At 36.9% G+C, this 25,000-nt stretch overlaps 1 protein-coding gene across 1 annotated transcript in view; it reads left to right on the forward strand.

Annotated features, from left to right (window-relative positions):
• The window catches only part of LOC136846650 (glutamate receptor ionotropic, NMDA 2B-like), a 936,318-nt gene that overhangs the window by 621,150 nt on the left and 290,168 nt on the right, over window positions 1-25,000 (forward strand). Inside the window, exons 6-7 of the mRNA XM_067117625.1 lie at window positions 9,206-9,438; window positions 21,510-21,693. Coding sequence (XP_066973726.1) covers window positions 9,206-9,438; window positions 21,510-21,693 — 417 coding nt within the window. The remainder of the gene's footprint in view (window positions 1-9,205; window positions 9,439-21,509; window positions 21,694-25,000) is intronic.

The raw sequence follows: 25,000 nt of genomic DNA on the forward strand, positions 1-25,000 counted from the left end.
AAATTTTTCACAACTCCTGCAACCCTCCTCACCCCCTCCCCCCAAGAAAAAAGATGATGACAACGATATGAACGTTCATGTTGATGCTATGAAAATGAAAATCGTCAGGAGTCTCCTCACTACTGCACAAAATCCCCAGGCTATTATTGTGATATCGGGAAAGGACTTGCTAAACTCTCTCCCAAGAATACAAGAATACCAACTGACTTTCTTTTGGTGTCGAAAAAGATGCCCGTAATAACACTGTACAAGGAAGGAATCTGAATGAGATTGTACTATTTTGGGCCCAGTGGCGTCGGTTGGTTGGTTAATGAATTTAGATGTCCATTGATAAAATTAACCTTTATAACTGTAATAAACACACACATATACAGAGTATATATATACATATACAATCATGAAGCTACAAATGTCGTTTAATATCAAATTCACGCTACCTCGAGAGTATCTCCGATGGAGAATTATCACCGAAGGGGAATTTATATAAGTGATAAATGAACAGGTACCACTGGGACGCGAACCCTTGACATGGACCCATTCAACGACTCCAGTGGACGCTACCACCGCGCCATCTCTTGATGGCGCGGTGGTAGCGTCCACTGAGTCGTTGAATGGTCCATGAGGGTTCGTCCAGTGGTACCTGTTCATTTATCACTTATATATCTTCCTTCGGTGATAATTCTCCATCGGAGATTCTCTCGAGGTAGCGTGAATTTTGATATTAAACGACATTTGTAGCTTCATGATTGTATATGAATCACGGTGTGATAAAAAAATTTCATATACATATACATATATATATATATATATATATATATATATATATATACGTACATCATATATCTACATATATATATGTATATATAAATATAAATATATATACATAAATATAAATATATATACACATATTTATTTATTTATTTATTTATTTATTTATATACGTGAGAGAGAGAGAGAGAGAATTATGGAACTTTTCGATTCCTTCAGCCTACCGGAAGTGTGGCGTAAACATCAAACCGTCTAAGTGCCAAGTGGAAGTGAAGGTAAAAAGTAGATTTGAAATCCCCTTTGAGATAACCCTAACCAGTACGAACTTGGTGATCTTAAAGGGAGAACTTTGGAACTCAAAGTCAGACTCTGGCTCAACTCACAGTTTCCATTAGGATTCTCTGGTCCTTGGAAACCACTGGTATCAATCACGTCTCAGAATTAAGGAACCCGAGTTCGACCTCCGGGACAGGCGAGGAAAGGAACAGTATAGGTCCCCTTTGTATAAAATCTACTATACACCTGTTGACCTGGCAGTAAGTGGTGATTCTTGTTCTTAGTAGATAACTGTGGATCGCAGCCGGGCTGGGCAAGAAAGAAAACATAAGGGAAAATAAAAATAAGACTTGGGTGATTAGTACTCCATTAAAATGCTTACCAAAATACGTCATTGACAATTGTGTTCTTTCCTCATGAACCGCCCATTGTTAAGGTAAACGTCTTAGTATTCAAACAGTTTGTTTTAACTATGTGTGTGTGTATAAGATGCGTCCCTGTGTGTGCGTCCCTGTGTGTGCATAAAATGCGTCCCTGGCGCTAAGGGAAGTGCGATAAGCGGAAATCATTGATATTTTGAAGTCTCTTTAGATGAGGAATCTTGCCTGAAAGGCCCGAAGGCTGAAGAGATGAGAGTAAGTTGGATCGTACAATGTGCGATGGGTCAGATAGAAAGCGACCACCTGTTGCGCTTACTAAGGGTAAGACCTTTCGGAGGATTCTTATTTGGTATATGCTTGTGCTAGGATGGTAAACCTCTGCAGAAGATTCATAACTACAAAAGTAATTTTCCAGGAAGTTCCGTGTTATTGTCTTGGGTCTTACGTTTTCACTCCTTGTTGAATTTTAATTGTTATCAGTTTTAGTTATTATCATCTTTCTGTTTGGGAGTCAAGTGAAGTTGAAGTTGCAGCGGGTTAGTGTTTTGTGAGAGATAAGCAAATGGGAATTATAAGCGCGCGAGCTCACGCACACAAGCACACACACACACACACACACACATCCCAAAAAAAAAATAGTCTTCTAACTCCGGTGGCGTTGGTGAAAATGGCGTTTTCGGAAAATGTTGACGAGGTCGCTATTTTCAGCGTTACAGCTTCTCTTATGGTTGTATTTGCTCATATTTGAAAATGCAGCATTTTTTTCTTTTTCAGTTTCTCCCTCCGTGACTTATCACCTGAACGTGTTGCTTAACTTCATCTGGGAATGTTACTAGCCTGCATAATAATTATATAAGTTGTGCGTATCTAGTTGAAATGTGTACGGGGAATTTCTCTTTCATCTATTCCTTACTGTTATCAGAATTCTGAGGTCAGTTTTCCTTATCATGTTAGTATGTCCTAATAAAACGTAAGGCTTATCTAAAATTGGGTGTCCCAGTTTAAGGTGTTATTCTACATATATTAGATTTCTGTAAAATAAAACTATTGTGTCCGCTTTGTCTGTCCGTCCGCCCTCAGATCTTGAAAACTACTGAGGCTGGAGGGCTGCAAATTGATCTGTTGGATCATCTACCCTCCAATCATCAAACATACCAAATTGCAGTCCTCAAGCCTCAGTAGTTTTTATTTTATTTAAGGTTAAAGTTGATATTAATCGTGCATCTGGCAACGATATAGGACAGGCCACCACCGGGCAGCGGCTCATACAGCATTATACTGAGACCACCGAAAGATAAGATAGATCTATTTTCAGTGGCCTTGATTAAGCGATGTACAGAAAACTCGATTTCTTCGGCGCACTTTTACTTGTTATTATGGTATCAGAATTGATACCGTGAGCGCAGCCTACATCGGTAATATCAGGACAATATACAAGCCATTCCAACAGAACCTTCACGAAAAAAATCCCCGGAATAACGTTGGAAACTGGGGAGAGACACCTCATAAGCAACACTTTCCCTTCTAAACAGTAATTCCATCCGCGGAAAGAGAATATCCAGCCGATTTTGACATTGTGGTCACATCGTAAATGCCTCGGAGCCGAGTGAATTGTTCGCGCTTCAGCGTAATCGTGCCGTTACCTCTGGTGTTTAAGGTCCGTTTAGAGGTCTTCCCGGTTCGCGATGTTATCTGATGAGTGCTGTAGTATTACAGCGCCGGCACTCTCTCTCTCTCTCTCTCTCTCTCTCTCTCTCTCTCTCTCTCTCTCTCTCTCTCTCAGCTGATACATTTTTGCTGGAGGATGATAATGTCTCATTCTGCCCACGCTTGTCGAAAGATAATATTATCTCTCTCTCTCTCTCAGATGACCCATGTTGTTTCATTCTTCAGTTAATACACGTTTGTCGAAAGGTGATAAATTCTCTCTCTCTCTCTCTCTCTCTCTCTCTCTCTCTCTCGCAGATGACCGACGTTGTTTCCTTCGTCAGTTAACACATTTGTCGAAAATTGATAACTCTCTCTCTCTCTCTCTCTCTCTCTCTCTCTCTCTCTCTCTCTCTCTCTCTCTCTCTCTCTCTCTCTCTCTCTCTCCCAGTTATTGTATCGTATACCTAAGGATTGTTTTCAGGCCAGGAAACATTACTTGCTAATACGAGAGCTTTTGGTCATATTCGCTTCCTCTTCCGCTTCTTAGAATAACCCCAGATTTTGCAACGCCAGCACGAGCTTGGAAGGGGTTTTCCCAAGAAATAAAAGTATTATTTATTTTTATTCATTCATTTAAATATTTAATTTTATTTTCATTATATTTTTTTTTGGTTTTGTATTCATTAATGTAAATACATGGGATGTAAATCAGTCCATTAACATAAATTGACATATTAAATAAAATTTCGAATGTACAATTTAACATTTCTGTTTTTTATTTATTTTGATTATATATATTTTTATTTATTTATGTAAATACAGCGGAGGGCAATCAAACCTTTAACATGAATTGGCATATTAAACACCATTTCGAATCTAGATATAATATTTCTGTGTTGACTAAATAAATATGGAACTGTTGCAACAGGAGACAGAACTGTTTAGGGATATTTTTAAGTAATTACATTTAGTTCGAGTGCGGAAAGAATTATCGCCACATATCAAAGTACTGTTTCACTTATACAAGGAAAACAATCGCATAGTTTTGGTAAACAGTCTGTTATGACCGGAAAAATTATTCATCCCTTCCACTTCATAACTGAAGATATTAGACATTCCGTGAAATGACCAAGTGAAACAGGATTTCGAGATGACTGATAATGCACTTGCAACTCCAAAACCCCTGTGACCTATCAGGCAATTTTACCTACTCCTCATCAGCCTCTTCCAACTACTTGTCATTAATGCTAACTCAAATTTCATCCATTTTTCTTTGAATGCTTTTCTCTCTCCATTCTGATAACTGTCACTTGCCCTTATTAAAAATTACAGCTACATTTTCACTCGTGTCTTCTCCAACTTGAATATATATATATATATATATATATATATATATATATATATATATATATATATATATATATATCTATATATATATATATATATATATGTTTGTGTGTGTGTGCGTGTAATGCTCTTGTAATGTCGTGTGTCTAAATGTATGTACAAATTCCAGCCGCCAAAGTTTATTTGTGTCTTTGTTAGTTTTATATAATTGTAAGAAAATTAGGTGATGAAATTAGTTAATATTGCGCATGATTCTTGGGCTTCTGCACCAAATAACGTATAAGTCAGACTTCTCCTGGAGGTTAAATACGGTAATTATGAAAGGTATCTTTCAGAAGTTATGTCCAGAACTTGTTGTCAAAGGCCAGTAACTAGAGGCTTCCACCTTTCGGGAAACATCTAACTTTCTGGCCCAAATCAAGAGGTTTTCTAAGAAATCTTGTGGTCAAGCGTTCAATAGTCGTTGATTCTACGCGGTCACCCGCTCGATTATCTCTCTCTCTCTCTCTCTCTCTCTCTCTCTCTCTCTCTCTCTCTCTCACGGTAGGTGTAGTTGCATCAGATCACAGATCAGACCTTATTCTCTCTCTCTCTCTCTCTCTCTCTCTCTCTCTCTCTCTCTCTCTCTCTCTCTCTCTCTCTCCCTCTGTGTGTGTGTGTGTGTGTGTGTGTGTCAGATGGTAGAAACGCTTCTTAGTGGTATAGGAAAACAATTTGAAAGTTCAAATATGATATGCATATATAGTTGTAAACATTTATATATATATATATATATATATATATATATATATATATATATATATATATATATATATATATATATATATATAATATATATATATATAATATATATATATATATATATATATATATATATATATATATATATATATAATATATATATATGTATATAATATAGATTCATAATAAAACGTGATTTGTTCATCACACATCACCATAGGTGAAAAAATGGGAGACGGGTTGTAGTTCCAGACCGGTTTCAAGTTTATTTCCAAGCCATTGACGTCCATGGCCTAGAAATAAAACTGAAACCGGTCGGGACCTACAACCAGTATAATTTTTTCACCTGTGGTGCTGTGAATATAAATGTGTGTTGACTCTCATTAGTGTAAGCCAAGAGGGATGAATGCTAGAGTACAGCGTTTTATTCAAAACAGGAAATTAGGAGAAGATGAAACTATAGAGCTTTCATAAAATGTACGACTGTGATTCAAAGAACAAAAAAGGCATAAACCCCCTTATGGAAGTGATCACTGGCAGAAGTGTCGATGAGCAAACAAGCTGAAGGAGGAAAAGGATGCGGACGTTAATGTGTTGCCGGGAGAGAAAGCAGTTCAAGGTCAAGGGGAAGGATTAAGTGAAGGGCCCTTCAGGAGCAGGATATGGAGAAAGGCCAGCACCTGAGTGGCGCAAGATTTAGTAGGATAAATATTAGTTTTAATAGGAGAGAGGGAGCGAAAACAAAGATGGATTAAGAATAATTGAATAAAAGGAATGTGATCGAATTTGACAGTTTTGCAAATCTGGATCCTTTAGTAAAGTGGTGTTATAAATGTTTGTTTCAAATACGTAGTTATTGATGCCGTAGGAGAAGACCTAATGATTAGAATTAAATGAAAACCCATAATTTTACCTTCTTCGTGTGACACGTAGAATTATCTAACTAGCGGTGTTCTGGATGGTTGTCTAAAATACGAAAGAATGATCTGCTCTTAAAGCCGATTCCCAAGAATAGAAGTAAGAGTGGATTTTGGCAAGTGGGAAAATAACGTAGTGACGAAATAGACTTAATATTTCACCGTATACTTGAAAAGGTATCATGGAAAGTAAGTGGATGTATAGCTCAGCTGTATACATAAGAAAAGATTAGAGTGCACTACAGATTGGCTCTTGTAAATGAGCGTGAATATATGTCAGCATTTTGAGATTAGAATACGCTGGCGTAGATGCGTCGTATAGACTTCAAATTATCATATGAGACGTGACAAATTACCTAACAAATATTCTTGAAATATTCAAGGTGAATTGCTATCACGAAATTGATTTCACATTTTTCGATAACTAAATCGGGTGGGCAAAACTTTTTCAGCCAATCCCATCCCCAAGTATTTTAGGCAATGACCCTCGTTAAACTGACGCTAAGTAGAGAACGAATATGAATTAAAACCAGTTCATTATTAATGTTAATACAATGTATTTAGCCAAATAGTTTAAATGGAAATTACTTTATTGTGCACTTGACCGTTAATACTCTCTCTCTCTCTCTCTCTCTCTCTCTCTCTCTCTCTCTCTCTCTCTCTCTCTCTCTCTCAGCAGCAGCAGCAGATATAATCACTTTCTTGTGTGACATGTGTAATCTTTGGAACCCATTTATGTGATGATGTTGTGACTGAAAAATAAAAGCTGACTGGCTTATACTCTAAAAATTACGGTACAGTCAAGATTATGGACGCCAAATAATAAGTAAATTTATGATAGGTGTGGCAGAACTTTAAAGAAAGAGAGGAAAATTAATGGAATCTTTTATGTTTTAAAAAGAGGAAAGACGTGACTGAAAGTTGAGATTGGGTGACGATGTTTTTAAGTGATTCGAATTGGTTGAAATAATGAAGACGAATGGAAGAGGCCGGATTAGTTTGAATTTGTTTTTCAGGAAGAGTGGGTGACAGTGATTTATAGAGATGGTGTCCGTGGTAATTAGTAGGAGACATGTTAAAGGAAGATGAAGTCTCTCAAATTCTCGTTACTACCGACATAACCTTCATTTTAGCCCGTCAAACATGACTAATACGTGTTGAGGAACTGAAGGAGGGGGGGGGCGTTGTACGAGGGTAAAACATGTCTGCCAGTGTCATTGTCCCCTTTGTGCTTATAACGTGAATAAAGAATTAAAACGGCACTTTCAGTACTGTCAAGAACTTCAGTAAAATGAAAATAAATTCAAATAATTCAAATGCTAGTTTTATCGTCATTGCAACCTGAAGGGGAAATAAACACGATTAACGAAACGTGACAATACGTGTTATACTGTTTTACACGTTTGCCTCCCAGTCTGTATATATAAAATAACGGATTTATACGGTCAGTTGTTGTCAAACGGGTAAATATTCCTTCGAGATGTAAACAACTCCTCACGCCTGGGAGAGCTCGACTTCCTTCCCAGAGCGTTATCTGTCAAACTGACACTTCAGTGACAGTCATATCTCCGGCTTTGTGTAGTGTAGTTGCTGTCGATCGTCGTATTATTCGAAATACCTCTTTTAAGCATTAGATATATATGTAAGTATTACCAGTGAATGTTAAAGATTCTGGTGTTCTAGGTTAATTTGCTCAAGAGATTTATGGCCCATTTTCCTAGTGGTCATTTTCCGACTTTTAACTTAAGTTCATAATTCCGTATTTCATCAATTATTTTTTTTTTTTACTTTGCTCATATTTCTTCCTTCCGCTTCACACAAAAAATTGTCATATATGTATCTCCATTCCTTAAGCTTTCTTTTCCATCTGCATAATCTAACAGACTTCATTCTTTGTATAATTATGAACGTACTTCATTTGAAACTTCAAACAGTCAACCCTATTTACAAAATCATTCCAAAATTCTCCCTCCATTTTCATATATAAGAATACATACTATGTACGTGTACGAGTGTGTGATGAATTTGCGTATCTGAAGGAGACAATGACATGATATGTGACTGAAATATTATGATATTTCCGATCAGGAAGGACAAATAAACTGGAAATCGACTGGAAACTGTGATGAAATCCTTGTCGCGGCCGTCGTGGTGTCGGCAGATTGATTTTTCCAAGGTATTATGTAACTCTCTCTCTCTCTCTCTCTCTCTCTCTCTCTCTCTCTCTCTCTCTCTCTCTCAATAGATATCGTGCAGGAAAGTCTGGATGCTTGACCGGTATTAAGAATATGGACACTCGGTGTACGTGGCAAATAGGGAATAAGTTGTTTGAAATTCATGTCATCAATGCCTGTGCTTATCATATATACTAAAATACTTTTGTAAATAATCGATTTGTTCGTCCGCCTTTTAATTTTTCACGTGGTCATTAGAATTTTTCCGGAAAAGAAACAGGATTATGGAATGATCGCGTTAAAATTCTTATTCAAAAGGTGTTCGCTTTCCAAAAGCGTGATAAGGCTATGCAAATGGTTTCCCCACAATGACCGCAGGAACAACCGCATCAAACAATCACGAAAGATTGTGAAAATCGGTGAGTAGGAAAGTTAGCAATATTTTGAGATTTTTTTTATTTCAGGAGATAAAGCTGATGATAAAGCTGGTTCATATAAGCTTACGAAGGGTAAGTCAATTGGGATAAGACTTTGTTGCGTTCTTAGAATTTTTGTCGAATACTGTACTTCTGCAGATGCGTTGTAATGCATTCCGTTGATGTTAAATATTAATATTTTGGCTGGTTCTTTAAACATTTTAGTATGAGGGCAGCCGTCAATACAACCCACGAGGTGCAATGGTAAGAGCAGGACTTGCGTTCTTGCAGGCAGCGTCCCTCGGCCCTCAGCTGCAACCCCTCCTATCTTTTATTGTACCTCCGTTTATATCCTCTTTCTTCCCTCTTACTTTCCACCCTCACAACTGTTTCACTGTGCAACTGCGATGTTTTCCTCCTATTACACCTTTAAACCTTTTTACTCTCAATTTCCCTTTCAGCGCTGAATGACCTCATAGGTCCAAATGCTTGGTCTCAGGCCTAAATTTTGAATTCCATTCCTTTCCATTCCACAGGTTCGTCATCATTGACACCATCATCGTGGACGACATCCGCACGTCCCTGCTGCGCCTGAAGAACTCAGAGGCCCGAATTATCCTGCTGTACTCCACCAGGGACGAGGCCACTGACATCATGAAGGAGGCCAACAGCCTCGGTCTCACGGACAAGAACTACATCTGGATCGTCACGCAGTCGGTGGTGGGAGACAGAGAGGTGCCCTCCAATGAACTTCCTGTTGGGATGTTGGGTAAGTGGACTCTTCCTCATTCAGTTGTGTTCCACGTAGGAAAATGAAAGATGCTTTGGTCAGAGTATGGCCCCCTCCAGTGAACTTCCTGTTGGGGTGTTGGGTAGAGACTCTTCCTCATTCAGTTGCGTTCCACGTAGGAAAACGAAAGATGTTTTGGTTAGAATATGCGCGACAGTTTCGTCCTCCAATGGGGCTCTTCTTGGAGCGCTCATTTTCCTATGTGGAATACAACTGAATAATATATCTTCGTGTGTAAGAAGATTACCAGTATTACTCTTCCTTATGTTGCGAATTATCAGACGTGTTTTTTTTTCGCACACCCTCTGATTGGCCTCTATTCTTTTCACCAATTTAATTTATAGTTTTTTTTTTCCTGGATAAATAGTAGCTCATGTGTGAGGTGGAAGGACTTCTATGCCCGAAAAGGATGCTCGTTGTGTAATACATGGTCACAGAAGAAATGTGCCCTGTCTTGATCAAGTTGAAAGAGAAGCCCTACAAAAAAGTAGATTGGATTTGCGACGTGTGTGTTGTCGACTGGATAGATGGAATCTCTCTTTGAAAAAGATGTCAGGGCTGACAACAGGGCAGATGGTTGATCATATTGCATTAGATATTGAAATGCGATCCTTTGATGCGAGATTTAATTCATGTTATATTTTGATGGAGATAGCGAGTAGTAATATGCCATTTTTATACTTCTCGGGTTTATTTAGTCTTGATAAGTCACTTTTAATAATTAAGCCAGCCAGTATTAGATTAGTAATTTTCTGATATAAATTGGTATAAATGCTTTCTTTGATTATTTAAGCAAGGCATTTGAAATCGAATCTTTTCTTCAAATAAGTATTAGATATTGACATTCCATGACGCAGTGGCTAACGCCATACAAAATATCAATCACACAATCTTTGTAGAAACATTTATGTATATAATGTGTATAGTTTTTCATACTATTTATCTTTTAATTATTTAAGATACATTTTTAATGGAATCATTGCAACGTTCAAGTACTAAGCTTGAGCCATTCATTGATTTTGTATTAATATTTACTAAATCGAGCATTATGGTCGACACATTTTAGTTATTTTCTTAATGCCAGCATAAGTAAGCATGATTTGAGCCCTCACATCATTCCACATTTTCAAAATCTAATTTGCTGCGATGATAACACGCGGTAATTGGCTAGAATAATGTCACACGATCTTATTTTTGTTCTTTATCCCAACAGTTGTTTCATGGTACAAGTTTAAAGCCTTTTTACTCTTACACCTTTAAAACCTTTGTACTATCAATTTTCCCTTTCAGCGCCGAATGACCTCGTAGGTCCCAGCACTTTGCCTTTGCCCTAGATTCTATATTTCATTCCATAATGATATTAACGGCCGACAAAAACGAGTAAAAAATGTGCCGAAGTTTCTTCGGCGCAGTCAGGTTTTCTGTACGCCGTATAATCAAGGCCGCCGAATATAGATCAATCTTTCGGTGGTCTCGGTATATTGCTGTATGAGCCGCGGTCCATGAAACTTTAACCACAGCCCGGTGGTGGCCTGTCCTATATCGATACCAGATGCATGATTATGGCTAACTTTAACCGTAAATAAAATGGAAACAACTGAGGCTAGAGGGCTGCAATTTGGTACGTTTGATGATAGGAGGGTGGATGATCAGCATACCAATTTGCAGCCCTCTAGCCTCTGTGGTTTATAAAATCGGAGGGCGGACAGAAAAAGTGCGGACAGACAGACATACCCATCTCAACAGTCTTCTTTTACAGAAACTAAAACGTGTTGATGTGACAGTTCAGTCAACCGAACGTCGCTTGCATCCCCGCCCTGGGGAAGGCAGCTTGGGTATTCAGAATTACCAGGAAAGCTTCTCGCGTCTAGCCCAAGAGGACGCATTAAGCTTAGAATTATTCATATTATGTACACGCGAGATGGCACTCGGTCGTAAGAAGATAGACTGGGAATGAGGAGGATATATACCTCGGGGAAGCTTGAATTACGAGCTAAATATCTCAAGTCTTGGGCGTCCTTCTCATTGAGTCGGTCTGTATACACGCTCGAAATTTTGGTTAGTGTGGAGAATTTCATTCTCTCTCTCTCTCTCTCTCTATCTCTCTCTCTCTCTCTCTCTCTCTCTCTCTCTCTCTCTCTCTCATTTCAAGACATACTTTCAAAGGTACCAAGTGAGGTACGAAATTTTGATAATGTGGAGAATTTTTTTTCTCTCTCTCTCTCTCTCTCTCTCTCTCTCAGACATATTTTCAAAGGTACCAAGTGAGGTACGAAATTGTGGTAATGTGGAGAATCTCTCTCTCTCTCTCTCTCTCTCTCTCTCTCTCTCTGTATGTGCGTGTGTCATTACAAGACATATTTTAAAGGTCCCATTTGGCGTTACGAAATTTTGGTGATATGGAGAATTTCACATTTTCTCTCTCTCTCTCTCTCTCTCTCTCTCTCTCTCTCTCTCAACACACACATTTCAAGACATATTTTCAAGGTCCCACGTTAGGTACAAAATTTTGATTTTGGTAATGTGGAGAATTTCATTCTCTCTCTCTCTCTCTCTCTCTCTCTCTCTCTCTCTCTCTCTCTCTCTCTCTCTCTCTCTCTCGGCGTCGTTCCAAGACATATTTTAAAGGTCCCACGTGAGGTGACTGGCTTACTCCCAGCGGTCTGGTTGATGGAAGATGGTTAGGTCGGTATTGAAGCCGCATAAGGAACAAATTATAGCTCCAAAAAGCTGCAATTTCGACCGAATCTGATATCGCGAGAGTGACGGCAACAATTTTCACAAATCTTTCGCAGACTTTGAGTCAGTCTCTCTCTCTCTCTCTCTCTCTCTCTCTCTCTCTCTCTCTCTCTCTCTCTCTCTCTCTCTCACTTCAAGACATTTTAAAGATCCCACGTGAGATACGAAATTTTCGTAATGTAGAGAATTCTCTCTCTCTATCTTATGAGTTTATAATTTATTTGCAATAGATGTGAACCTATTATTTAAAAATAAATTATTAAAACGTGTCCAAAAGATTGTCTGAATATTCGATTGTGAATGCCTGTTTCCTCTTGGCTTGCTCATCAGCGTTATTTTTGGAATAATTTGGAATTCATTTGACATGCATATTTCCTCGACTGTTTATTTTCGTGAGGCTTTTGAATATCATTTCAAAGGTTGTTAATTGGTGTGCGCGCACCTCACGCGATATACAAACACTTGCAATATTTGTATTCCTGAATTTATTTGCATAAGACTGAATATATGCATTTATGCGTGCCTGAGGACGCGTGCCTGCGTAAAAGTATCTTTACTGTATATGTTTTAATATATTCATTTTTATTGTTTTATATATATATGTGTAAATATATAAATAAATATATATATGTATGGATGTGTGTTATGTATATAAATATACAGTACAGTATATATAAATATTTTTTGCTTAATTTTTCTCGTAGGCAGTTCACATTAAATGCTATTGAACATTTTATATCTTCTGTTTTATGGCAACATTTTTCCAGTTTCCTGTGGCTTTTCTTATCTTTAAAGCTAAAGTTCTTAAAGAAATGCGAAAAACTTTTTTTGTGCTGATATATTTATCGTCATGCCCATCGTTGTTTCAGTCAATAAATCATAGCTATCATCAGGGTGTTTTGTAAAATTACAATTTTTATATACTGGCAATGCAGGGGAAATGGAGAATAAGTCCGGAATTGAGAATTAATGAAGAAATTTGAAAATTTAACAGAGAAATTTGATTGGATGCAATACAATTCTCCAGCTGTAGGGGAGAACACAGTCTGCTTCAGCAATCACAATGTACCCTGAGTCATCCTCTTGTTAAATGATTTTACTGTCTCTAATGAGGTCTTCTAAAGGAGGCCTTGTGTTATGTACACCCACAGATTGTTGATATTTGGGACTTATTTTTTTGTGTGTGGGCGTAAAGTCATGTACTTAAGTTTGTTATCATAAGGCCAGCATAACTCATATCAGGGTGTGTTCATGTCTGTTCCATACATTTAAACTTTTAAACCACGCTGATCTGAGAGAGAGAGAGAGAGAGAGGACGGGTGGATATATTTTACATAATTTTTGGAAACCGAAATTCAAATATCAGAATACTCTCTGACAGTGTTCTTGCTTCTTCCAATCTAATTTAAACTTTTAAGACTTGAAATATTGATCCATATGTATTTCTGATTCCTTGCGCGTGAAGAGGGCCATTTTCATTTCGTATCCAAGTATAACCAGAAAACCTGTAGCCAATAGGCCTCTGCTAAAGAATCACTATAGGCCTATGAGAAGAGACTGCAAACTTATCGGGAAAAAAGTCTAACTTACACAAAGTTGTCATAAGTTTTCGTTCCATCTATGAGAGGACTCCCAATCCCGTGTAAGAATCTGTAAGTGCTGTATGATGAATTCAGTGAAACGTGCGCTAGAACATGTAATAAAATCTGTAGTGGTTTATAGATTGCACAGAATACAAGTACTTGAAAATCAGAATAAACTTAATTGAAGTGTCAGAAAATCTGAATGAACTTATTGGAAATGCCAGAAAATCTGAATGAACTTATTGGAAATGTCAGAAAATCTGAATGAACTTATTGGAAATGTCAGAAAATCAAAATAAACTTAATCGAAATGTCAGAAAATCTGAATGAACTTATTGGAAATGTCAGAAAAGCTGATTGAACTTATTGGAAATGTCAGAAAATCTGAATGAACTTATTGGAAATGTCAGCAAATCTGAATGAACTTATTGGAAATGTCAGAAAACCAGAATAAACTTAATCGAAATGTCAGAAAATCTGAATGAACTTATTGGAAATGTCAGAAAAGCTGATTGAACTTATTGGAAATGTCAGAAAATCTGAATGAACTTATTGGAAATGTCAGAAAATCTGAATGAGCTTATTGGAAATGTCAGAAAATCAGAATAAACTTAATCGAAATGTCAGAAAATCTGAATGAACTTATTGGAAATGTCAGAAAAGCTGATTGAACTTATTGGAAATGTCAGAAAATCTGAATGAACTTATTGGAAATGTCAGAAAATCTGAATGAACTTATTGGAAATGTCAGAAAATCTGAATGAACTTATTGGAAATGTCAGAAAATCAGAATAAACTTAACTGAAATGTCAGAAAATCTGATTGAACTTACTGGAAATGCCAGACAAATTTGTAGATTCCACGGGCCACTGGGTGTACCGTCCCCAAATTTTAACTCGCTAGCAAAATGCGCTTGCTTTAATTGCAAATTTTTGGCGCGTCGTATCCAGTAGGATACGATTGGAGGTGAATTCTGTGCTACGTAGCAAAGCAATTAAGGTACATCGTATGCTAATAGAGGCGTAATAGTGATATATCGTCTGCTATGTAGTAGGACAGTGTTGTTGCACCTTGTCAAGCTTAAAAGACCTATAATACATATGCTTTGTAGTAGTTATAAGTGGAACAGTACTATTTAGCTGTATATATTTTCAGAAAATCTTAAACTGGTCTAAAACAGAAACATTTCCAGAGAAAATATTACCTTTACCGTCAAGACATTTCCGGCCAGCAAATTGGAAATTCGTCTCAATATGAATTTCACATGTAATTGATCTCGCGAGGTCTCATAATGCAAAACATGCAGAGAGAGAGAGAGAGAGAGAGAGAGAGAGAGCTTAATTCGATCCTGGACTGAGAAACCTTGCAGTGCCCGACCGAAAGCCATTATACTTGAATGTAACAGACAGATATTAATTGGGAAGTGTGATTGTATATTCGACAAGACGTTAAAAACCAGATTAGATTCCAAGAAGCGTATTGTGTGTTGAGAGCAAGACTGTTTCATTCGACTGGGTTATGTGTAGTGTAGGAAGTCAGACATTTTCAAGCATATAATTTTAAAACTTGGTAATGCGCGTAAAGCAGTACGCGCAGCGCAGGATGGTCTAATGCATAACGTTTTACAAACAACTCAAAGGTCAGACTTCCAGGTGTATGTAATACACCACGCTGAATTATTTTACCGAGTAGTGCTGTCAGTGCACCTCACGTGGTGCACGGTAGGCATTACTTAAGGTTCTTTGCAGCGCCCCTTCGGCCCTTAGCTTCTACCCTCTTCATTATTTTTACTGTACCTACATTCATATTTTCTTTATTCCATCTTACTTTCCACCCTCTCCTAACTGCGAGGTTTTCCTCACGTTATACCTTGTAAACCTTCTTTACTCTTAATTTCCCCTTCCCTAAATTTTATATTCCATTCCATTCCGGTGGCAAAAAGGTCTGTTGCTAAACAGTTGCGTTGCGTCACACCAATATGATCATCGATGCCTCCCCAAAAAAAAAAAATTATTCCCTAGATTGAAGACTTCTTTCTACAAGAGGAAATTCTTTCAGGAAGATCCGGATGATATGTTACTGATAACACTGAATTTAATGACAATTTTTTATATATAAAATCTGAAAGATGATCCATAAAAACCGGTGGATGTCGACAGTTCTCGTGAGAAGCGAAGGGGCTAAGTATCCTTTCAGACGAAATGAACAGCGGAAGCTTAGGATGACGACCGCGTCAAAGAGAGGAATCTTTTACTGTAAGAAGAATGGGAGGAACTTCCTGATAAATGGGAAGGGCAGTTTTATTGGGAGAAATGCGAGTGATATTTTCTTGTAAAGGATGGGGGTTGAATTCTTTTCAAGGGATAAGAGATATTTTCTCTCAGGAAAAAAATCCACTGCACGTTAGCAGATGTGTTTGTGACCATATATATATATATATATATATATATATATTATATTATATATATATATATATATATTATATATATATATATATATATATATATATATATATATATATATGTGTGTGTGTGTGTGTGTGTGTATAGATATATATATTCATATATCATATACATTTTTCTGTATGTATGTATATATATATACATATATATAAACATATACATTATATTATGCATATACAGTACATACTGTATATATACATACATATATTTATATATACATATAAATATATATGTGTGTGTGTTTACAAAGAGAGATAGCCAGAGCCAGAGCAAGATTGCGTGTATAAATGTGTTTTCTATTAACAGAGAATCTTGAATAGGACATTAGTTTGCCTCATTTTTGCAGGAGGGGTGGACAAGTTTGCCGGAGGATTAGAACAGCATTAATTAATTCTGAATGAAGCGATTACTCCGTTTTTGCGTCACTTGTCTATTTTTGCAATTCGGTGTTGTTGTCCAGGAAACTTTTAATTACGCGCTATTACTGGGTTATCGGTTGTATGATTCGGATGATTACGGCACAGCGCCATTAAGTAGTTTTATATCTGTCCGTTCATTTAATCATTTAATCTCGTATCGTGTGGGTTTATATATCTAACTCATTTTACCTTTTGCTTTAATGTTATTTTTCCAAGTCCTTTTTGTTTTCTGTAAAAGAATACGATTGTGCCGGCTTTGCCTGTCCGTCCACACTTCATTCTGTCCGCACTTTTTTCTGTCCGCACTTTTTTTTTTGTCCGCACTTTTCCTGTCCGCCCTCAGATCTTAAAAACTACTGAGGCTAGAGGGCTGTAAATTGGTATGTTGATCATCCACCCTCCAATCATCAAACATGCCAAATTGCAGTCCTCTAGCCTCAGTAGTTTTTATTTTTTAAAGGTTAAAGTTAGCCATAATCGTGCTTCTGGCAACGCTATAGGATGTGCCACCACCGGACCATGGTTAAAGTTTCATGGGCCGCGGCCTATACAACATTATGCCGAGACCACTGAAAGATAGATCTATTTTCGGTGCCCTCGATTATGCTCTGTAGCGGTTGTACAGAAAATTTGACTACGCCAAAGAAATTTCAGCGCATTTTTTATTTGTTTTGTGTATAAATTTTGATTGCGATTTAACGTTTCAGTTTTACCTAAACTAATGACAACTTTTCCTTTTCTTCTTTATTATGATTATCGTTTTGGGGTTTTGGATATGTTCCACTCATGTTAAATGACATCGACGTTTTTTAGTAATAAATAGTAGTCACGATACTAATAACAGGTAACAGGTACATGTTGCATTGTTTTCAGTTTTTCCTTTGTTATTTATCGCTTAGTTTCGTCTACCACCCAACCATGTCTCTTAATTCTCAAGGATTTGACCTTTTAATTCTCGTAATGCACCTTCATTTCTCTCTCTCTCTCTCTCTCTCTCACCAAAATACTCACTCTTAAATCACAAGGATTTGCTCTTATAATTCTCAGAATGCGCCTTCATCTCTCTCTCTCTCTCTCTCTCTCTCTCTCTCTCTCTCTCTCTCTCTCTTCCGTTTCACAAAAATACTCACTCGCTCAGGTAAGTTCTTTTACAACTTTTTTTTTTCCTTAAACCCTCAAGGACGTCTGACATAAAAAGAATTCTGTGTTTATTTATGTAGGATATTTTTGACCGGGAAAGTACTCTGGGTCCGAATAAAAGTTCACGTACCCTTTTTGAGTCCCCTAAAGTTTTAAATTTTCAGTGTTCTTTTATCCTTTTTTATTTATTTATTTATGGGGGCACCGCACATATTGAGACTTTTATGGCATACTGTAGGCTGTACTTTTAAGTTTCTTTGCCTACCCACTTCTGTCCTGAGTTGCATTTGCTGCCTTGTCTTTTATATGTAATCCATTCCGTTTGGTTTCGTCAAAATGAGCTGTTCAACTTCTTGAACTTTACCTTGCTCCGAATTTCATCTTCAAGTATAAAATCTTCGTGGAACCCTATAAGAATAGAATCATAATAATAAAGTAAAATAATTTTTTAAACTCAAGTTAGATCAGAGGAGAATGTTTTTTCTAAGAGAAAAAGTTTTAACGAGCCTAGAATTCTTCTTCTTCGTTTTAACGTGCTTTTTTCCTAGAATGTTCAGTATTTAATTTTTTCCCCCCATTTTTTTAAACATAATCTTGTGAATTTGTTTGGAATAACGAAACTCCCATATTCTGTTTAAAACGTGGTATATTTTTTTCGGATTTTGTCTTATCTACCGCTGTAAATATAAAAAAATTTCTTTTATAGGATGATTGACGGAAAGATGAAAAATACTTGTATGGAAAGGAATGAGGTGAGAGTGATAAATTTATCACTTTTCTCCAAGTATTTAAAAGAAACGAAGCAGTATACAGAACACGTGAGAGGAATACGATTAGGGAAACTTCTTTCAAAGAGAAGTTGAAGAGCGCAGAATGAAATTTAATTAAAAAATCTCTCTCTCTCTCTCTCTCTCTCTCTCTCTCTCTCTCTCTCTCTCTCTCTCTCTCTCTCTCTCTCTCTCTCTCCCTCTCCAAACACGTTTACCCTTGTAATGGATTCACCCAAATCTTCCGTAAATATCCTGGAGGTAAGGATTAGCTGGGACGGTGAGGAATGTTAATACAGTTTGGGTATTTAACAGAAGTGTGTTATATTCATGGGTATATTGCGCGGTAAAATACCCATGTGTGTGTGTGTGTGTATGTGTGTATACACACGCAAACGTACAATGAGTACAAAACTCATAATAGATCTTTTATTTGGTAATTCTTTGTAAGTGTCTTTTTAAGCACAGTAAAAAGGAAAAAAAAGTATAGCTTAGTTTTACCAGACCACTGAGCTGATTAACAGCTCTCCTAGGGCTGGCCCGAAGGATTACACTTATTTTACGTGGCTAAGAACCAATTGGTTACTTAGCAACGGGACCTACAGCTTATTATTAAGGAATAACTATTCCTTTTCACTCCATAATCTTATGTATGACTTAGTGTTTTATATGAATAACTCTTAGGAAAAATGGATACTCCCAGTTGTGCAAAGGCCTGATAATTTAAAAAAAAAACGAGCCTAATTACCTTGGGAGCAATTGAGACATTTTTTGAACTTACAAAATCTTCGCTGCATAATATTGTCGACTGTTTTTTGAAGTTAAAAAAGGAATTTTTACGTTATAAAGTCATTCTCTTCTGCAAATATTTACTCAAAGAATTGGATCGGTGCGAAGAATTCTCAAGTAGCTCTCTTGCTTACCGGATTTATTGTAGATCACGTGAAATAAAGTACTATTCTCTATTATTATTATTATTATTATTATTATTATTATTATTATTATTATTATGAACAATGTTACCAACATTATGCCACTCTTTCGTATAACATGTTTGTTATACATATATATATATATATATATATATATATAATATATTTATATATATATATATATATATATATATATATATGAAATATCATTATTTCTAAAAGGGTAAGCTTATGTTATGAGAGTGGCATAAGTTGGTACATTATTCATAATATTAATATATATATATATATATATATATATATATATATATATATATATATATATATATATATATATATATATATATATTCACTAAGTGTATGCTGAAGTTAACACACAATACACTTACAAACACGAAGGAAACGTTATATTTTTTTTTTATTCCCTCCGGCGGATAAAACGAGCCATTCGGGGCCTTGCGGAGTTTGTAGCCTCTGGATCATCAATCACTTGGCCTGACATCTCTTTTGTTTTCCTTCGTCATTGATGACACGTTATGAGGCTCTCGAGTTTCCCCCTCGGTTTTGGGCGGAATGATATTAAGAATTTTTCCCCCCCTCTTGATTATTTTAGTGTGTTTGCGTGTTCGTTGTGTTTGTCTTTGAAATGCTTATTTTTTCATATTTATCTTTTTCTTATCTTTTTCTTGCTTATCTTTCCCGCCTTATCTTTTGGCTTACTTATCTTTTTCTAACTTTTGTTTTGGAGAGGTTTCTCTGCAGTTGTTACGTCTTGAAACGTGGGGAAGTTGAATGATTTTTTTTTTTATCTGTCATTGCGTTCTGCTTCGGGATAATAACTTCTTTCGGTTTAAATATTTTATCGTAGTTGGTGGTGTTAAAATCATACTGTTATTGTAATTCTCCAAACTATGTTATTCCTCCCACCATTGGACTCTGGAACATTCTCCCTGAGGATGTGCTGCAACTGGATCTGTACAAGTTTAAGCGGAGATGCAATGCATTACTGCCCTTCAACAATTTCCCTGGCATTGTAAAAATTTACTCACCTTCTTGTCTATTTATTTATTGATTTGTTAATTTATTTTTCCCCTTTTTAATTACCTCCTGTTACTTCTTTTTAGTGGACACCATATTTGGAAGCTTGAATTTCAAGTCAGTGGCCCCAGTGGGCTTGCTCCATATGAATTGGGTTCATCTTGTGAACAATACTAATAACATATCGTTGATAACAGTAGTAAAAATCATGTGATTTCAGCTCTTGATATTTTCTTTAAACTAGGATTATGGTCGAACTTGTGTAACAGTAAGCAGACTGTAATATTAACCGGCTTTTACTCATTTTAACTCACAAATAGCATCTCATTCCCAGTTGTAGAACTACCGTAATAACTATATGAATTTGTTGGTAAGAATTAAAGCTGTGGTTGAATTTGGGATGCTTGGAGTTAAACATGTTTCAGCATGCCCAAATTAAATGACCCATGAAGGCTAGAATTATTCAAATTTTTGTATTTCTCCAATGGTCTCAATAATTAAGGCGTATGAGTAATCACCATACAGTTATAATCCATCCAGATTATATCTTCTTAGCTTACTGAAATTACATCATCTCTGAGCATTCATGGAGTCATTGTGATGTTCTATATTTTTTCTTTCTCTGATTTCCCGTTTGATAGTTTCATTTCTTGTCTTAGCCTACCAAAATTATATTACATTTGAGCATTTGCGGAATCACAGTGTTTTTATGTATTTTTTTTCTTTTGCTAATTTTCAGTTTTATAGTTTAATCTCTTGTCTCAGCCTGCCGAAATCATAGTCCCTTTGAACATTTGTAAAATCACTGTGTTTTTATGTATTTTTTCTCTTTCTAATTTCCAGTTTCATTTCATCTTATCTTCATCTCATCCTATCGAAAATATTTGAACATTTGTTGAATCATAACGTTATTCTGTATCGATTCTTTTGCTAGTCTTCAGTCTTATAGTTTTATCTCTTGTCTTTGCAGGCGTCCACTTCGACACCTCGCTAGACAGCCTGACGTCCAACATTCCGACGGCCATTGAAGTGTTCGCGTACGCCGTAGAAAAGTTCGTGAACCAAACGCGTTTTACTCCGAGCGACCTCAACCCCCGACTGTCTTGCGACGACCACAGAAATGCCAAGTGGGGACTCGGCTATACCTTTTACAGGTAAGTAGGGTTCGACAGGTGGATATGTGTCTTGAAAGGATTATGTGGGTGTGAGTTTTGATTCTCTCTCTCTCTCTCTCTCTCTCTCTCTCTCTCTCTCTCTCTCTCTCACACACACACACTCTGGGAAATGTTTTGTAAGGTTTTATTCTCCACCCGCCCTCTCTCTCTCTCTCTCTCTCTCTTGGAAATATATTGCGTGGTTTTATCTCTTTCTCTGTCTCTGTCTCTCTCTCTCTCTCTCTCTCTCGGAAGTGTTTTGTATGGTTTTTTTTCTCTCTCTCTCTCTCTCTCTCTCTCTCTCTCTCTCTCTCTCTCTCTCTCTCTCTCGGGAATGTTTTGTATGGTTTTATTTCTCTCTCTCTCTGAATTATTTTGTATGGTTCTCTCTCTCTCTCTTTCTCTCTCTCTCTCTCTCTCTCTCTCTCTCTCTCTCTCTCTCTCTCTCTCTGAAATAATGTTTCATGGGTTTCGATGGTAGCAGTGTCAGAGTGCAAGTGCCGGGCGTATTGGTTTCGTGTTCACTGAAGCATAGCAGAAGCACTTGCGTTTGCCTAACGTCATTGTCCGCCTTGTAACGTTTCTTTTTCCACTTCTCACGGTCTGTTACACACGCACATACACGAAGTTGAAAGTCTCTGCATGCATGCCCCGTAGGGGGTAGTGCTTTCAGTGCACCTCACTCAGTGCGCTGTATGTATTACTTAAGGTTCTTCGGAGCGCCCCTTCGGCTCCTAACTGCAACCCTTTACATTCATTTTACTATACCTCCGTTCATATCGCTTTCTTCCATATTAGTTTCCACCCTCACCTAACAACTGTTTCATAGTGCAACTGCGAGGTTTCCTTCCTTTTACACCTTAAAAACCTTTTTACTCTGTTTCCATTTCAGCGTTGAATGACCGTGTAGGTCCCAGTTCTTGGCCATTTGCCTATATCTTATATTCCATTCCATCCCATTCTGTATGCTGGATTATTAGTTTTTGGATAATGGAGGTTTAAATGGCCAATTTAAAAATTCTTTAAACAAGGGTACGACATTGCGGTTGTTATCAGATGCCTACTTATGTCGTAAGTTTTGATGTTGGAATGGCTAATGAATAAGCGAAAGATTAAGCAGGCGTCGGAGCATCTTTCTGTAGGAAAGATGTAAAAAATTACTGGCCGCTTTGTAACGGCATTGTGGCCATTACAGTACTCGGGCTTGGAAGATCTGAGCAGTAGACTGTGGCAAGAAAGATAGTTTAGTTTCAAGATAAATTTCTTGATTGTGATATTTGTATAGGTTTGTAGATCAGTAAGAAATAAAAACAAAAAAGTTTTCAAAAAGAAAGTACACTTCTTTACTCAAATGTCTCTCAATCCCAGCCTATGCTCCAGTCATTACATAACTTGAAAATTCATTCCTTTCCGCCTTATTGCTTTTCGGAAAGAGTTCAGAAAAAAAAAAATACAGAAACGTATTTCACGCACTAAATAACATCATATAGATGACGGAAATCTGTATTTATTTTCTTTCATTTTTCCAGTGGAAATATTACAAAAAAAAAAAAAAAGAAAATGACGCTCGTCTTGCCCGGATATTAAGCATTCAATAAAGATCTTCCTCTTCACATATATTTCTGCTGAGCGCTGTTCTTTCTGCTGCTTGTGCTGACGTCAGCAAATCTGAGCAAATCAGAATTGTGCCTAGACTGCGTCGATAAAGTAGATAAACAAACACGATTAAACCTTAATTGGTCAGTCAGTTCTTAGGGAATGACAGTTAATAACTGTCCAACAGGATTAACCGATCTGGATCGAAAAAAAAAAAAAAAGTCATTACCGACATTGGGCGAAAAATAAGTTTTGGGTGTTGCACAAATGAATTAATGATTATAAAATGTAATGTGAATATCGTAGCAGTTAAATAACCTGGAAAAGTGTTGAAAACTTATGTGAAAGGTTTATCTTTCTCGAGAGATTATATATATATATATATATATATATATATATATATATTATATATATATATATATATATATATATATATATATATATATATATATATATAAAATAATACACAACATATATAATATGTGTGTGTGTGTACACACACGTACACGTCATATTTACTTATGGCTGACACAAGTTGAACTATCGCACAAACTTGCTTAAAAGATATCGTCAGTAGTCTTAAAGCAGGTTATAAATAGAAGGTACTAACATAACATTTTCCCAGTGGGCGCATGTACAGCAGAGACGACATACATACATATTATACAAAATACCAGAGAAATAGAACCTCTCCCCCTCCTATGCTCTCTCTCCCTTGGGAGAGTAGTACCGTCAGTGTACCTTAAGGTTGTTTGCAGCGCCCCTTCTGCCCTTAGGTACTACCCCCTTCATCCCTTTTACTCTCCCTCAGTTCATATTCTCTTTCTCCCATCTTGATTTCCACCCTCTTGTTTCAACATTATTTTCAGCGCTGAACGGCCTCATAAGTCCCAGCTCTTGACCTTTGGCCTAAATTTCGTATTCCAGTACCAATGTTTTCTCTTTTGATCGGCAATCTCTGCGAAAAAGAGGTGATTTTTTCTTTTTTACCCCCAATTTACGTGATCATAAAATTGAAATATTCGCGGTTTTTGGAGCCGCATTCGAAATGGAAGTAGCGGAACGCTTGCAAAAGTGTTTCGTGCATGACTAAGTACATTGTTGAAGCGAGGTTTGCATACCATTACACGGCTTGTTTTGCGAGTTTTCCCCTCCGGAGTTTTGTCTTACTAAAACGAGAAAGATGTCTCCCGGTTCGTGTTTAAATTCACCCGCGTGAATGTATAATGAATAACGCAGAATTTGATTTATTCACTGAGAAGTCATGAATGATGATTTGTGGTGGTTATCTACGTGTTTTGCTCTCTCTCTCTCTCTCTCTCTCTCTCTCTCTCTCTCTCTCCACTGCTCTTTAAATCTCTTAATAAGTCACTGGTACTTCTTAAAAGAAGGCCGTTAGATAAGTTGGTGCAGACTGACAAAGAATAGCGTTCAAAAGAAAAAGTCTCTCTCTCTCTCTCTCTCTCTCTCTCTCTCTCTCTCTCTCTTATTTCTGATTCACATTTAAATGTGCATAGCTGTTTAAAGGGAAAAGTTCTCTCTCTCTCTCTCTCTCCTCTCTCTCTCTCTCTCTCTCTCTCTCTCTCTCTCTCTCTGATTCAGTTTTAAATGTGCATAGCTGCTTAAAGAGAAAAGTTCTCTCTCTCCTCTCTCTCTCTCCTCTCTCTCTCTCTCTCTCTCTCTTATTCTCTCTCTCTTACTGATTCATTTA

This window comes from Macrobrachium rosenbergii, chromosome 15 (genome assembly GCF_040412425.1).
Source record: "Macrobrachium rosenbergii isolate ZJJX-2024 chromosome 15, ASM4041242v1, whole genome shotgun sequence".
Taxonomy (NCBI): Eukaryota; Metazoa; Arthropoda; class Malacostraca; order Decapoda; family Palaemonidae; genus Macrobrachium; species Macrobrachium rosenbergii.